The sequence below is a fragment of the Tachyglossus aculeatus genome, chromosome 10, assembly GCF_015852505.1.
Source record: "Tachyglossus aculeatus isolate mTacAcu1 chromosome 10, mTacAcu1.pri, whole genome shotgun sequence".
NCBI classification, from domain to species: Eukaryota; Metazoa; Chordata; class Mammalia; order Monotremata; family Tachyglossidae; genus Tachyglossus; species Tachyglossus aculeatus.
The window spans coordinates 54,393,265-54,408,792 of NC_052075.1; the positions used below are offsets into that span (position 1 = coordinate 54,393,265).

Here is a 15,528-nt window from a genome sequence, read left to right on the forward strand (position 1 = left end):
GAGGAAGGATTATTATTATTAATCCCCATTTTACAGATGAGGGAACTGAGGCCCCATTCTCCGGCCTCCCTTGGCCTCCCTCCTTCCCCTGCTCCGGCGATCAAGCCGGATAAGGGGAAGAACCGGGGGCCGTTGCCAAGTTTTGGGCGGGGAACGGAGCTCAGGCGAGTGGGACACATCGCGGCTCTGCCGCACGTCTGCTGTGTGACCTTGAGCAAATCACTTAACTCTTCTGTGCCGCAGTGACCTCATCTGTAAAATGGGGATCGAGACTGGGAGCTCCATGAGGGACATGGTCCGTGTCCAGCCTGATTACCTTGTATCTACCCCAGCACTTAGGACATAGTAAGTGCTTACCACACGCTACAATTATTATTATTATTATTATCTTGGGCATGGGTCTCTCCTGCGCTCACCCCCTCCCTCCATGCGTCCCTGGGGCTCCTTGCCGCCTAGGAGCTGGGGTGGTCTGCCCCATCACCCTCCCGACAATAAACAAAGAGCCGGGGTTACGTCCAGGAGGAAGCGCGCGGCTTCCTGGAGGGCCCCGGGGGGTCAGGAACAGGCCCGATGGGTAGCGGGAGTTGGCACCGCCCGGGAATTGGCTACTCGTGCCAGCCTCCCTGAGACGCCCCATTGTGCGGGGCCCTTGATAAAAGGCGGAGGGTCCGAGCTGGGGCTTCCAGCCCCGGCCTTCGACCACGATGAAGCGTCTGGTTCTGCTGTGCGTCCTGCTGGTCGCCTCTCGGGCCAAGGTCTTCGAGAAATGCGAGCTGTCCCAGATGTTGAAAGCCAACGGCCTGGACGGCTTCCAAGGCATCACTCTGGAGGAATGTAAGTTTCCAGCTTGGGTCCCACCTGTTCTCCTTCCCTCTCTATCAGCCTCCTGCTCAAAGGCGGTGTCTCTCCCTCTCCACATCCCCATCTTTCCCCTTTTCCTCCTCTTCCCTCCTCTTGATAATCGTATCAATAAATACGATTGATTGATTGATTGATTAATTCCCTCTCTCCTCTCCCTTTAGTTTTCTCCCTCTCCTTCCTTTCTCCTTCCTCTTCACTCCCTCTGCTCCGTGTCTCCCTCTTTCTCGCCTCTTTGCCCTCGTTCCTTCCTCCCCCTCCCCGACTCCATTCTCCCACCTTTTTTATTTTGTTAATGATCTCTATCTGTTGGCAACTTGTACGTCCCAAGCGCTTAGTCCAGTGCTCTGCACACAGTAAGCGCTCAATAAATACGATTGAATGAATGAATGAATGACTGTGCACACAGCTTTCATCCTATCTGTTCTGACGATTTAGACACCTGTCTACCTTTTCATTCATTCATTCAATCGTATTGATTGAGCGCTTACTGTGTGCAGAGCACTGGACTAAGCGCTTGGGAAGTCCAAGTTGGCAACCTATAGAGACGGTCCCTACCCAACAGCGGGCTCACAGTCTAGAAGACTCATATGTTGTTTTGTTCATACACTCATTCATTCAATCGTATTTATTGAGCGCTTACTGTGTGCAGAGCACTGGACTAAGCGCTTGGGAAGTCCAAGTTGGCAACCTATAGAGACGGTCCCTACCCAACAGCGGGCTCACAGTCTAGAAGACTCATATGTTGTTTTGTTCATACATTCATTCATTCAATCGTATTTATTGAGCGCTTACTGTGTGCAGAGCACTGGACTAAGCGCTTGGGAAGTCCAAATTGGCAACAGATAGAGACGGTCCCTACCCAACAGCGGGCTCACAATCTAAAAGACTCAAATGTTGTTTTGTTCATTCATTCATTCAATCGTATTTATTGAGCACTTACTGTGTGCAGAGCACTGGACTAAGTGCTTGGGAAGTCCAAGTTGGCAACATAGAGAGACGGTCCCTACCCAACAGCGGGCTCATAGTCTAGAAGGGGGAGACAGACAACGAAACAAAACATATAAACCAAATAAAATAAATAGAATAAATATGTACAAGTAAAATAAATAGAGAAATATGTTTTGTTTTGTTGTCCGTCTCCCCCTTCTAGACTGTGAGCCCGCTGTTGGGTAGGGACCGTCTCTATCTGTTGCCGACTTGGACTTCCCAGGCGTTTAGTCCAGTGCTCTGTACACAGTAAGTGCTCAATCAATACGATTGAATGAATGAATGAATGAACAAATCAGCACTATGAGAAGTAACCTGGCTTAGTGGACCAAGCCCAAGCCTGGAGTCACAGAGTCATGGGTTCTAATCCCGGCACCGCCACATGTCTGTGTGTGACCTTGGGCCAGTCACTTCACTTCTCCGAGCCTCAGTCCCCTCATCTGTCAAATGGGGATGAAGACTGTGAGCCCCACGCGGGACAACCTGATCACCTTGTATTCCCCCCCCCACAAGTGCTTAGAACAGTGCTTTGCACATAGTAAGCGCTTAACAAATGCCATTATTATTATTATTATTGTCTGCTGTGTGTCCTTGGGCAAGTCGCTTTACTTCTCTGTGCCCCAGTGACCACATCTGGAAAATGAGGATGAAGACTGTGAGCCCCCCATGGGACAACCTGATCACCTTGTATCCTCCCCAGCGCTTAGAACAGTGCTTTGCACATAGTAAGCGCTTAATTCATTCATTCATTCAATCATATTTATTGAGCACTTACTGTGTAGCACTATACTGAACGCTTGGGAAGTACAAGTTGGCAACATATAGAGACGGTCCCTACCCAACAGTGGGCTCACAGTCTAGAAGGGGGAGAGAGACAACAAAACAAAACATATTAACAAAATAAAATAAATAGAATAAATATGTACAAATAAAATAGAGTAATAAATCCATACAAACATATATACATATATACAGGTGCTGTGGGGAGGGGAAGGAGGTAAGGCGGGGGGATGGGGTGGGGGAACAAATTCTGCCCACAAATACTGTGTGCAGAGCTTAACAAATTCCATCATTAATTAATTAACCCCACATGGGCCGGGGACTGTGTCCATCTCAATTTGCTCGCATCCTCAGATGAGTTATCTCATCTGTAAAATGGGGATGAAGACTGTGAGCCCCCATGGGACAACCTGATCACCTTGTCACCTCCCCAGCGCTTAGAACAGTGCTTTGCACATCGTAAGCGCTTAATAAATGCCATTATTATTATTATTTATCCACCCCAGGGCTTAGGATAGTGCGCTTAACAAATACCATCATCATTACCACTATGGTGACCCCCACCACGGGCTCATATCGAACTTAAGCTCCTGGATTCTGGGGTTCAAGGCTCTTCACCGACGGCCGTTCCCTAGATTTCTCCTCCCCGCGCCCCGGATCCCGGCTTTCCCCTCAACCAATCTCCTCCCCATTCCTTTCCCATCTCCCCATCCCTGATACTTTCATTCATTCATTCAATCGTATTTATTGAGCACTTACTGTGTGCAGAGCACTGTATGAAGCGCTTGGGAATTCCAAGTTGGCAACATACAGAGACGGTCCCTATCCGACAGCGGGCTCACAGTCTAGAAGGGGGAGACGGATGACAAAACAAAACAAATTAACCAAATAGAATAAACAGAATAGTAAATATTCATTCATTCAATCAATCAATCAATCAATCAATCAATCATATTTATTGAGCACTTACTGTGTGCAGAGCACTGGACTAAGCGCTTGGGAAGGACAAGTTGGCAACATATAGAGACAGTCCCTACGAAACAGTGGGCTCACAGTCTTGAGCGCTTACTGTGTGCAGAGCACCGTACTAAGCGCTTGGGAAGTCCAAGTTGGCAACACATAGAGACGGTCCCTATCAATCAATCAATCATATTTATTGAGCACTTACCGTGTGCAGAGCACTGTACTAAGCACTTGGGAATCAATCAATCAATCAATCGTATTTATTGAGCGCTTACTGTGTGCGGAGCACTGGACTAAGCGCTTGGGAAGTCCAAAGTGGCAACATCTAGAGACGGTCCCTACCCAACAGTGGGCTCACAGTCTAGAAGGGGGAGACTGAGAACAAAACCAAACATATTAACAAAATGAAATACATAGAATAGATATGTACAAGTAAAATAAATAGAGTAATAAATATGTACAAACATATATACATATATACAGGTGCTGTGGGGAAGGGAAGGAGGTAAGACGGGGGGGTGACAGCAGGCTCACAGTCTAGAAGGGGGAGACAGACGACAAAACAAAACATATTAACAAAATAAAATAAATAGAATAGTAAATATTCATTCATTCATTCAATCATATTTATTGAGCGCTTACTGTGTGCAGAGCACTGTACTAAGCGCTCCCGGTCATCTCTCCCCTGCTCCGCCCCGCCACCAGCCAGGCTTCTTCCAACCATGCCCCTTCCCTCTCTCGCCTCCTCCTCCTCCTCCTCCAGGAAGCCTGCTCAGATTCTTCCCCTTAGACCTTGATCTCTTCCTCAGCTTTCAGGGCTCCTCTGTGAGTTTTTAAACAATAAATAATAGGAACGATTACTGTATTTGTTAAGCGCTTACTACATGCCAAAATAAGCAAACCGGGTCAGACACAGCCCCTGCCCCTCTTGGGGCTCACGGTCTTCATCCCCATCTTCCAGATGAGGTCACTGAGGCCCAGAGAAGTGAAGCGACTTGCCCAAGGACACACAGCAGAGAATAATAATGATAATGATGGCATTTATTAAGCGCTTATGCCACGCTTCTTCTCACTTTTTCATGAGTTTCCTCCCTCTAGCCCCTTGCGCTTTTATGTAACAGGCGACCCGACTCCTACGCCTCATTGTCTCCCTGCCTCTCTACCCCTGTCCGGCCACCTCACTCCCGGCTCGAGAGTCTTCCTTTTTTGTTCTTAAGGTCTTTGTTAAGCGCTTACTATGTGCCAAGCACTGTACTAAGCATTGGGGTAGATACGAGTTGAACAGGTCGGACTAATTATTATCAGGATAATAATTGTGGTACTTGTTAAACACTTACCGTGTGCCAGGCGCTGGAGTAGACACAAACTAATCAGGTTGGACACAGTCCCTGTCAATCAATCAATCAATCAATCGTATTTATTGAGCGCTTACTGTGTGCAGAGCACTGGGAAGTCCAAGTTGGCAACATCTAGAGACGGTCCCTACCCAACAGCGGGCTCACAGTCTAGAAGGGGGAGACAGACAACAAAACCAAACATATTAACAAAATAAAATAAAGGAAAAAGGGGGGCTCAGTCTGGGAAGGCCTCATTCATTCATTCAATCGTATTTATTGAGCGCTTACTGTGTGCGGAGCACTGGACTAAGCGCTTGGGAAGTCCCAGTTGGCAACATCTAGAGACGGTCCCTACCCGACAGCGGGCTCACGGTCTAGAAGGGGGAGACGGACGACAAAACAAAACGTATTAACAAAATAAAATAAATAGAATTGTAAATATTCATTCATTCATTCATTCAATCGTATTTATGGAGCGCTTACTGTGTGCAGAGCACTGTACGAAGTGCTTGGGAAGTCCAAGTTGGCAACATCTAGAGACGGTCCCTTCCCGACAGCGGGCTCACAGTCTAGAAGGGGGAGACAGACGACAAAACAAAACGTATTAACAAAATAAAATAAATAGAATTGTAAATATTCATTCATTCAATCATATTTATTGAGCGCTTACTGTGTGCAGAGCACTGTACTACACGCTTGGGAAGTCCAAGCTTCCCAAGTGCGTAGTACAAGCTTCCCTGGAGAAGCAGCGTGGCTCTGTGGAAAGAGCCTGGGCTTTGGAGTCAGAGGTCACGGGTTCAAATCCCGGCTCCGCCACTTGTCTGCTGTGTGACTTTGGGCAAGTCACTTCACTTCTCTGTGCCTCAGTGACCTCATCTGTAAAATGGGGATTAAGACTGTGAGCTCCCCGTGGGACAACCTAATCACCTTGTAACTCCCCAGCGCTTAGAACAGTGCTTTGCACATAGTAAGTGCTTAATAAATGCCATTATTATATAGATGCTCAAATTTATTGAGGCGTTGAGCACCTCGCTAAGTGCTCGGGAGGGGATGATACAATAATAAACAGTCAGGCCCGTGTCCTACCCGCTAGGCCACAGGGCTCCCAGTCTAAGCAGGACAGAGCGGGGTTGAATTAAGCGCTCAATACAGTGCTCTGCACACAGTAAGCGCTCAATAAATACGATTGAATGAATGAATAAATAATAAATAAATAATAATAATAAATAAATAAATGAATGTTCAAATCCCGGCTCCGCCAATTGTCAGCTGCGTGACTCTGGGCAAGTCACTGCACCTCTCTGGGCCTCAGTTCCCTTATCTGTAAGATGGGAATTAAGACTGTGAGCCCCCCGTGGGACAACCCAATCACCTTGTAACCTCCCCAGCACTTAGACTAGTGCTTTGCACGTAGTAAGCGCTTAAAACATGCCATCATTATTCCTAAAACAATTATTAAAATAATATGTAATTTTATAAGAATATTAATATAAATATTGAAATACAAATAATATAATTATTAACGATAATAATAATCGTTCTCGCCTGTCCTGCCGTCTACCCCCAGCCCATGTCCTCCCCCGGGCCTGAAATGCCCCCAATCCCTCTGCCCATCCGCCAAGCTCGCTCTCTTCCTCCCTTCAAAGCCCTACTGAGAGCTCACCTCCTCCAGGAGGCCTTCCCACACTCAGCCCCCTCCTTCCTCTCCCCCTCGTCCCCCTCTCCATCCCCCCCCGCCTTACCTCCTTCCCTTCCCCACAGCACCTGTATATATGTATATATGTTTGTACAGATTTATTACTCTATTTATTTAGTTTATTTGTACATATTTATCCGATTTATTTTATTTTGTTAATACGTTGAGTTTTGTCGTCTGTCTCCCCCTTCTAGACTGTGAGCCCGCTGTTGGGTAGGGACCGTCTCTAGACGTTGCCAAGTTGGACTTCCCAAGTGCTTAGTCCAGTGCACACAGTAAGCGCTCAATAAATACGATTGAATGAATGAATAAATACGATTGATCGATTGATTGATTGAATCCTGGTTTCTCCTCCCGTCCGCAGGGATCTGCATAGCCTTTCACGAGAGCGGTTTCGACAGCAGGGCCCTCAACTACTACAACGGCAGCAGCAGCCACGGGCTCTTCCAGATCAACAGACAATACTGGTGTGACGGCCAAGACGCCAAATCCACCGAGCCCTCCGTGAATGCCTGCCAGATATCTTGCGACAGTGCGTAGCTGAATTATTCCGACGTGTACATTTGTTGTCATTTGTACATATTTACTCTATTTCGTTAATACGCTCTGTTTTGATCCCCGTCTCCCCCTGCAAGACCGTGAGCCCGCTGTCGGGTAGGGACCGGCTCTAGATGTTGCCAGCTTGGACTTCCCAAGCGCTCAATCAATCAGGAAGCGCTCAATCAATCAATCAATCAATCGTATTTATTGAGCGCTTCCTGTGTGCAGAGCACTGGACTAAGCGCTTGGGAAGGACAAGTTGGCAACATATAGGGACAGTCCCTACCCAACAGTGGGCTCGCAGTCTAAAAGCATAATAATAATAATAATAATAATAATGGTATTTGTTAAGCTTTTAGCAGTCTTTTAGACTGTGAGCCCACTGTTGGGTAGGGACTGTCTCTATGTGTTGCCAATTTGTACTTCCCAAGCGCTTAGTACAGTGCTCTGCACATAGTAAGCGCTCAATAAATACGATTGATTAAGCACTTACTATGTGCAAAGCACTGTTCTAAGCGCCGGGGAGATACAAGGTGATCAGGTTGTCCCACGGGGGGCTCACAGTCTTCGCCCCCATTTTCCAGATGAGGGAACTGAGGCCCAGAGAAGTGAAGCGACTTGCCCAAAGTCACCCAGCTGACAAGTGGCAGAGCAGGGATTTGAACCCATGACCTCTGACTCCAAAGCCCGGGCTCTTTCCACGGAACCACGCTTGAATAAATACGATTGAATGAATGAATGAAATTCCCATCCCCACTGAGCCCTGTGGATGAGGGGGGCAGGATGGAAGGTGGGGGGGGGGGGGCCCACAGTCAATCGAGGGTCTTTACTGAGCGCTGACTGCTTGTGGAGCACTGAGAACGGTTCGATAGAGATGGCGCTCATTCAATCGTATTGATTGGGCGCTTACTGTGTGCAGAGCACTGGACTAAGCGCTTGGGAAGTCCAAGTCGGCAACATCTAGAGACGGTCCCTGCCCGACAGCGGGCTCACAGTCTAGAAGGGGGAGACCGACGACATTCATTCATTCATTCAATCGTACTTATTGAGCGCTTACTGTGTGCAGAGCACTGGACTAAGCGCTTGGGAAGTCCAAGTTGGCAACATTTAGAGACAGTCCCTACCCAACAGTGGGCTCACCGTCTAGAAATAAAACACATGGACAGGCGAGAAGCAGCATGGCTCAGTTGAAAGAGTGCAGGCTTGGGAATCAGAGGGCATGGGTTTGAATCCCGCCTCTGCCACTTATCAGCTGAGTGACTTTGGACAAGTCACTTCACTTCTCTGGGCCTCAGTGACCTCATCTGGAAAATGGGGATGAAGACTGTGAGCCCCATGTGGGACAACCTGATTACCTTGTATCTCCCTCAGCGCTTAGAACAGTGCTTGGCACATAGCATTCATTCATTCAATCGTATTTATTGAGCGCTTACTGTGTGCAGAACACTGTACTGAGCCCTTGGGAGGTACAAGTTGGAAACGTATAGAGACGGTCCCAACCCAACAGTGGGCTCACAGTCTAGAAAGGGGAGACAGAGAACAAAACAAAACATATTAACAAAATAAATAAAATAAATATGCGCAAATAGAGTAAGCGCTTAACAAATACCAAAATTATTATTATTACTATTATTAAGTCATCAGAATAAATGGAAATAAAGCTAGATTCATTCATTCATTCATATTGATTGAGCACTTACCATGTGCAGAGCACTGGACTAAGCGCTTGGGAAGTCCAAGTCAGCAACATCTAGAGACGGGCCCTACCCGACAACGGGCTCACAGTCTAGAAGGGGGAGACGGACGACAAAATGAAACACGTGGACAGGTGTCAAGTCGTCAGAATAAATAGAAGTAAAGCTAGGTGGACATCATTAACAAAATCAATAGAATAGTAAATATGTACAAGTAAAATAAATAGGGTAATAAATCTGCACAAACATATCTACAGGTGCTGTGGGGAGGGGAAGGAGGTAGGGCAGGGGGGATGGGGAGGAGGAGAGGAAAATGTATTTATTTATTTATTTTACTTGCATATTTATTCTCTTTATTTTATTTTGTTAATGTGTTTTGTTTAGTTCTCTGTTTTGTTCTCTGTCTCCCCCTTCTAGACTGTGAGCCCACTGTTGGGTAGGGACCGTCTCTGTATGTTGCCAACTTGGACTTTCCAAGCGCTTAGTCCAGTGCTCTGCACACAGTAAGCGCTCAATAAATACGATTGATTGATTGATTGAAAAAGGGGGCCTACACACTGCCCTGCCCACAAGGAGTTCTATAATTCTGTTGTTCTGCTTTGGTGCTATCGATGTCTATCTCCTTGTTTTCTTTCGTTGTCTGCCTCCCCCTTCTAGACTGTGAGCCCGCTGTTGGGTAGGGATTGTCTCTGTTGCCGAATTGGCCTGGAATTCCAAGCGCTTAGTACAGTGCTCTGCACACAGTAAGCACTCAATAAATATGACTGAATGAGTGAAAGGAGTTTTTAGTCTAGAGGGGAGTTTACGTCTCGGTCATCGCTCGGAGGGCTGGAGGGAGCGGTCGGGCCCCTGCGGGAGCAATCTGACCCGAGGGGTCCGGAGGGAGGGAGGAGAAATAATAATAATAATAATAAAAATAATAATGGCATTTATTAAGCACTTACTATGTGCAAAGCACTGTTCTCAGCGCTGGGGAAGTTACAAAGTGATCAGATTGTCCCACGGGGGGCTCACAGTCTTAATCCCCATTTTCCAGATAATAATAATGCTAGCATTTATTAAGCGCTTACTATGTGCAAAGCACTGTTCTCAGCGCTGGGGAAGTTACAAAGTGATCAGATAGTCCCACGCGGGGCTCACAGTCTTAATCCCCATTTTCCAGATAATAATAATGCTAGCATTTATTAAGCGCTTACTACGTGCAAAGCACCGTTCTAAGCGCTGGATGATGCCAGTGATTCTATATGTGCCAACTTGTACTTCCCAAGCGCTTAGTCCAGTGCTCTGCACACAGTAAGCGCTCAATAAATATGATTGATTGATTGATTGATTAGGAAGAAGTGAGAAGGCTGAAGGTTTCCCCTAAAAGAGTGTTTAAAAATGTTAAAGATTAGTTCATTCGGCTCATAACTCTAAGATCAACTATGTTTTAGCTTTATCTTTAGTATTTACGACATGCTAGAACCGAAATCCTTGATTATAAAGCCTCTAGTGCAGGAAATGTTTCAGACTCCTTTGGGCCATTCGAAGCACCCGGGGTTGTAATTCAACTCCGACTATCCCCGTGGCGTCACTAAAAGACTCAGCTGTCTCCGACCGGACCCTTGGCTGATTTGGTCCACAAAGTACGGACCCCTAAAACCCACAAGGCCCCACCGGATCTGCCTTTAAAGAGCTAATAAAGCTCCTGGGATGAGGCAACTGAGGCCCAGAGCAAGTGACTTGCCCACAGTCACCCAGCTGACAGTTGGCGGAGCCGGGATTTGAACCCGTGACCTCGGACTCGAAAGCCTGGGCTCTTTCCACTGAGCCACGCTGCTTCTCTTTTAGACTGTGAGCCCACTGTTGGGTAGGGACTGTCTCTATGTGTTGCCAATTTGTATTTCCCAAGCGCTTAATACAGTGCTCTGCACACAGTAAGCGCTCAATAAATACAATTGATTGATTGATTGATTCTCCGGACGGCCCCCGACCCCCATCCTAAGCCCCGCTCCGCTTCCAAACGGGCCACAGATGGAGACAGCTAACCCCAGCCAAACATTTTTTTAAAAATGGTTCTTGTTAAGCGCTTACTAGGTGCTAGCCACTGAACTAAGCGCTGGGGTAGATACAAGCTCATCAGGTTGAACACAGTCCCCGTTCCACGTGGGGCTCCCCGTCTTCACCCCCATTTTACAGATGAGGTACCTGAGGCCCGGAGAAGAGAAGTGACTGTCCAAGGTCACACGACAGAAGGGTGGCCGGGGCGGGATTAATCAATCAATCAATCAATCGTATTTACTGAGCGCTTACTGTGTGCAGAGCACTCTACTAAGTGCTTGGGAAGTCCAAGTTGGCAACATAGAGAGACAGTCCCTACCCAACAGTGGGCTCACAGTCTAAAAGGGGGAGACAGAGAACAAAACCAAACATACTAACAAAATAAAATAGAATAGATATGTACAAGTAAAATAAATAGAGTAATAAATATGTACAAACATATATACATATATGCAGGTGCTGTGGGGAAGGGAAGGAGGTAAGATGGGGGGATGGAGAGGGGGGCGAGGGGGAGAGGAAGGAGGGGGCTCAGCCTGGGAAGGTCACATGACAGACGGGTGGCCGGGGCGGGATTAATCAATCAATCAATCAATCAATCGTATTTATCGAGCGCTTACTGTGTGCAGAGCACTGTACTAAGCGCTTGGGAAGTCCAAGTCGGCAACATATACAGACGGTCCCTACCCAACAGCGGGCTCACAGTCTAGAAGGGGGAGACAGATGACAAAACAAAACATATTAACAAAACAAAATAAATAGAATAGTAAATATGTTCATCAATCAATCAATCAATCGTATTTATTGAGCGCTTATTGTGTGCAGAGCACTGTACTAAGCACTTGGGAAGTCCAAGTCGGCAGCATCTAGAGACGGTCCCTACCCAACAGCGGGCTCACAGTCTAGAAGGGGGAGACGGACAACAAAACCAAACTACATATGTACTTATCATCATCATCAATTGTATTTATTGAGCGCCTACTGTGTGCAGAGCGCTGTACTAATCAGTGGAAAGAGCCCGGGCTTTGGAGTCAGAGGTCATGGGTTCAAATCCCGGCTCTGCCAATTGTCAGCTGGGTCACCTTGGGCAAGTCACTTCACTTCTCTGAGCCTCAGTGACCTTATCTTCAGGATTTCATCCTCACCGTAAACTACCCCAAAATAACTTTGACCCTGCTCCCAAACCTAACCCTGGGTTACTGGCTGCTTTGTCCTTGGACCAAGAGAGACCCCCGGGACACCCATTTTCACGGGCCTGAGAGTCGGATGGTCATGGGTTCTAATCCTGACTCTGCCACCTGTCTACCACGTGACCTTGGCCAAGTCACTTAACTTCTCTGGGCCTCCATTACCTCATCTGTAAAAAGAAGATTAAGACCGTGAGGGCTACATGGGACAGGGACTGAGTCCAACCTGACTTCCTTGTATTCATTCATTCATTCATTCACTCAATCATATTTATTGAGCGCTTACTGTGTGCAGAGCACTGTACTAAGCGCTTGGGAAGTACAAGTCGGCAACATATAGAGACGGTCCCTACCCAACAGTGGGCTCACAGTCTAGAGGGGGGAGACAGAGAACAAAACCAAACATACTAACAAAATAAAATAAATAGAATAGATATCAATCAATCAATCAATCGTATTTATTGAGCGCTGTGTGCAAAGCACTGTACTAAGCGCTTGGGAAGTACAAGTAGGCAACATATAGAGACGGTCCCTACCCAACAGTGGGCTCACAGTCTAGAGGGGGGAGACAGAGAACAAAACCAAACATACTAACAAAATAAAATAAATAGAATAGATATCAATCAATCAATCAATCGTATTTATTGAGCGCTTACTGTGTGCAGAGCACTGGACTAAGCGCTTGGGAAGTACAAGTTGGCAACATATAGAGATGGTCCTTACCCCACAGTGGGCTCACAGTCCTAAACGCTGAGTACAGTGCTCTGCACACAGGAAGCGCTCAATAAATATGACTGACCGACCTGAATGACTTCTAAGGGAAAGGAGTAATAAGATGTACCTATTCCTAATTCATTTACTAATCAAATGAATGAATTAGTAATAATAGATTATCACGCTAACTTGGTTTGAAACAGAGGTAAAGAGAGTGAACAGAACGGAAATTTAAAATGGTCGAGTCCGCCCTGAACCCAGATGTCCTCAACGAAGGATGTCCTTCGAGTCCTCAACTTTGGATCCCAGCCTGGAAACGCATTCCCGAGAATAATTAACGCGGCACCTCACATTCATTCATTCAATCGCATTTATTGAGCGCTCACTGTGTGCGGAGCACTGGACTAAGCGCTTGGGAAGTACAAGTTGGCAGCAAGTGCGGGCAGATAGACACCTGAAGTGAACGCGCTTCAGCGCTCAGTACAGTGCCTGGCACAGAGTAAGCGCTTAACGAATATCCCGGTTAGCATCCTCATTATTCCTGTTCTCACGTCTCCCACCCCTTTCCCAGAGCTCCGGGATGATGACATCACAGATGACATCAAGTGCGTCAAGAAGATTTTGAAGGAATCTCAAGGGATCACAGCCTGGTGAGACCCCCCCACCCCTACTCCATTTCTTCCAAGCTTCTCCATCCTCCCCTCTGCCCCCCAACCCCGGCCCGCTCCAGGCCTTAGATCCTTTGTTCTGGACTCCTCCGTCCTCGGGGGTCGTCCCCCCCATCCCACCCCACCGACGACTCCTCTCAATCCGCTCACCCCTCCTCAACTCTCCAAGCTGGAGTTCTTCCCAGATAATAATCATGACGGCATTTATGAAGCGCTTACTATGTGCCAAGCACTGTTCTAAGCGCTGGGGAGGTTACAAGGTGATCAGGTTGTCCCTCGGGGGGCTCCCAGTCTTCATCCCCATTTTCCAGAGGAGGTCACTGAGGCCCAGAGAAGTGAAGTGACTTGCCCACAGTCACCCAGCTGACAAATGGTGGAGCCGGGACTTGAACCCATGACTTCTGACTCCAAATAATAATAATAATAATGGCATTTATTAAGCGCTTACTACGTGCAAAGCACTGTGCTAAGCGCTGGGGAGGTTACAAGGTGATCAGGTTGTCCCACAGGGGGCTCACAGTCTTAATCCCCATTTTACAGATGAGGTCACTGAGGCCCAGAGAAGTGACGTGACTTGCCCAAAGTCACCCAGCTGACAAGTGGCGGAGCTGGGACTTGAACCCATGACCTCTGACTCCAAATAATAATAATAATAATGGCATTTATTAAGCGCTTACTCTGTGCAAAACACTGTTCTAAGCTCCGGGGAGGTTACAAGGTGGTCAGATTGTCCCACGGGGGGCTCCCAGTCTTCATCCCCGTTTTCCAGATGAGGTCACTGAGGCCCAGAGAAGTGAAGTGACTTGCCCGCAGTCACCCAGCTGACAAGTGGCGGAGCCGGGACTTGAACCCATGACCTCTGACTCCAAATAATAATAATAATAATAATGGCATTTATTAAGCGCTTACTATGTGCAAACCACTGTTCTAAGCGCCGGGGAGGTTACAAAGTGGTCAGATTGTCCCACGGGGGGCTTCCAGTCTTCATCCCCATTTTCCAGATGAGGCCCAGAGAAGTGAAGTGACTTGCCCACAGTCACCCAGCTGACAAGTGGCAGAGCCGGGACTTGAACCCATGACCTCTGACTCCAAATAATAATAATGGTATTTATTAAGCACTTACTATGTGCAAAGCACCGTTCTAAGCGCCGGGGAGGTTACAAGGTGGTCAGATTGTCCCTCGGGGGGCTCCCAGTCTTCATCCCCGTTTTCCAGAGGAGGTCACTGAGGCCCAGAGAAGTGAAGTGACTTGCCCGCAGTCACGCAGCTGGCAATTGGGGCTTGAACCCACGGCCTCTGACTCTCTCCACTGAGGTTCCCCCACCCCACCCCACCGCAACCCTCGGTCTCTCCCAACGCCCTTTCCACCCCATCACCCCCCGCCGCTTGGTCAGGACCAGCGAGAAGTTCCACCCACTTCCTCCTGGAGACAAGGGCCTGGGGCCTGTCCTGCTCCTTTCTCCGAAATTTGCCCGGGCCTATTTCCTCCTCCCTTCCCTTCCCTCCTCCTCCTTCTGGCCCCGGCCCGGTTGCCCCAACTCACCCTGTCCCCTTTCTTTTCCACCGCCCAGGGAAGCCTGGCAGCCCTTCTGCTGCGCCGACCTCGATCAGTGGAAGTGCTAGACGGCCCCTTCGCCCTCCTGCCCGGAGCTCCACATCCTCCGGGTTTCGCTCCTCCTGCCTCGGTTCTGGCGGGGGGCCTGTTTCTACCTTTCAATAAAGGGCCCGGCCCCTCACGGAGTCACACTGTGTACTGGTGGGACTGGGGAGACTGGTGGGTGGGAAGGGGATGGGAACAGGTTGACCGCCCCCCCCTCCCCAGATCACCCAGCCCCCATAAACTTCCGATCTTCCATTTCCACCAAGGAAGCAAAAAATTCAGTTGACAGCAAGAGACCGTAATAATGATGATAATAATAATAATGGCATTTGTCTTTTAGACTGTGAGCCCACTGTTGGGTAGGGACTGTCTCTAGACGTTGCCAACTTGGACTTCCCAAGCGCTTAGTACAGTGCTCTGCACACAGTAAGCACTCAATAAATACGATTGATTGATTGATTGAT

General features: G+C 47.9%; 1 protein-coding gene across 1 annotated transcript; it reads left to right on the forward strand.

The window, feature by feature from the left end:
• Positions 1 to 685: 685 nt before the first annotated feature.
• LOC119932953 (alpha-lactalbumin) lies at positions 686 to 15,087 on the forward strand. Its single transcript, XM_038752079.1, has 4 exons — positions 686 to 834; positions 6,989 to 7,156; positions 13,368 to 13,446; positions 15,036 to 15,087. Exons 1-4 carry the CDS (start codon positions 705 to 707, stop codon positions 15,085 to 15,087), a joined length of 429 nt encoding a protein of 142 aa, XP_038608007.1. The 5' UTR covers positions 686 to 704.
• The last annotated feature ends 441 nt before the right edge of the window (positions 15,088 to 15,528 follow it).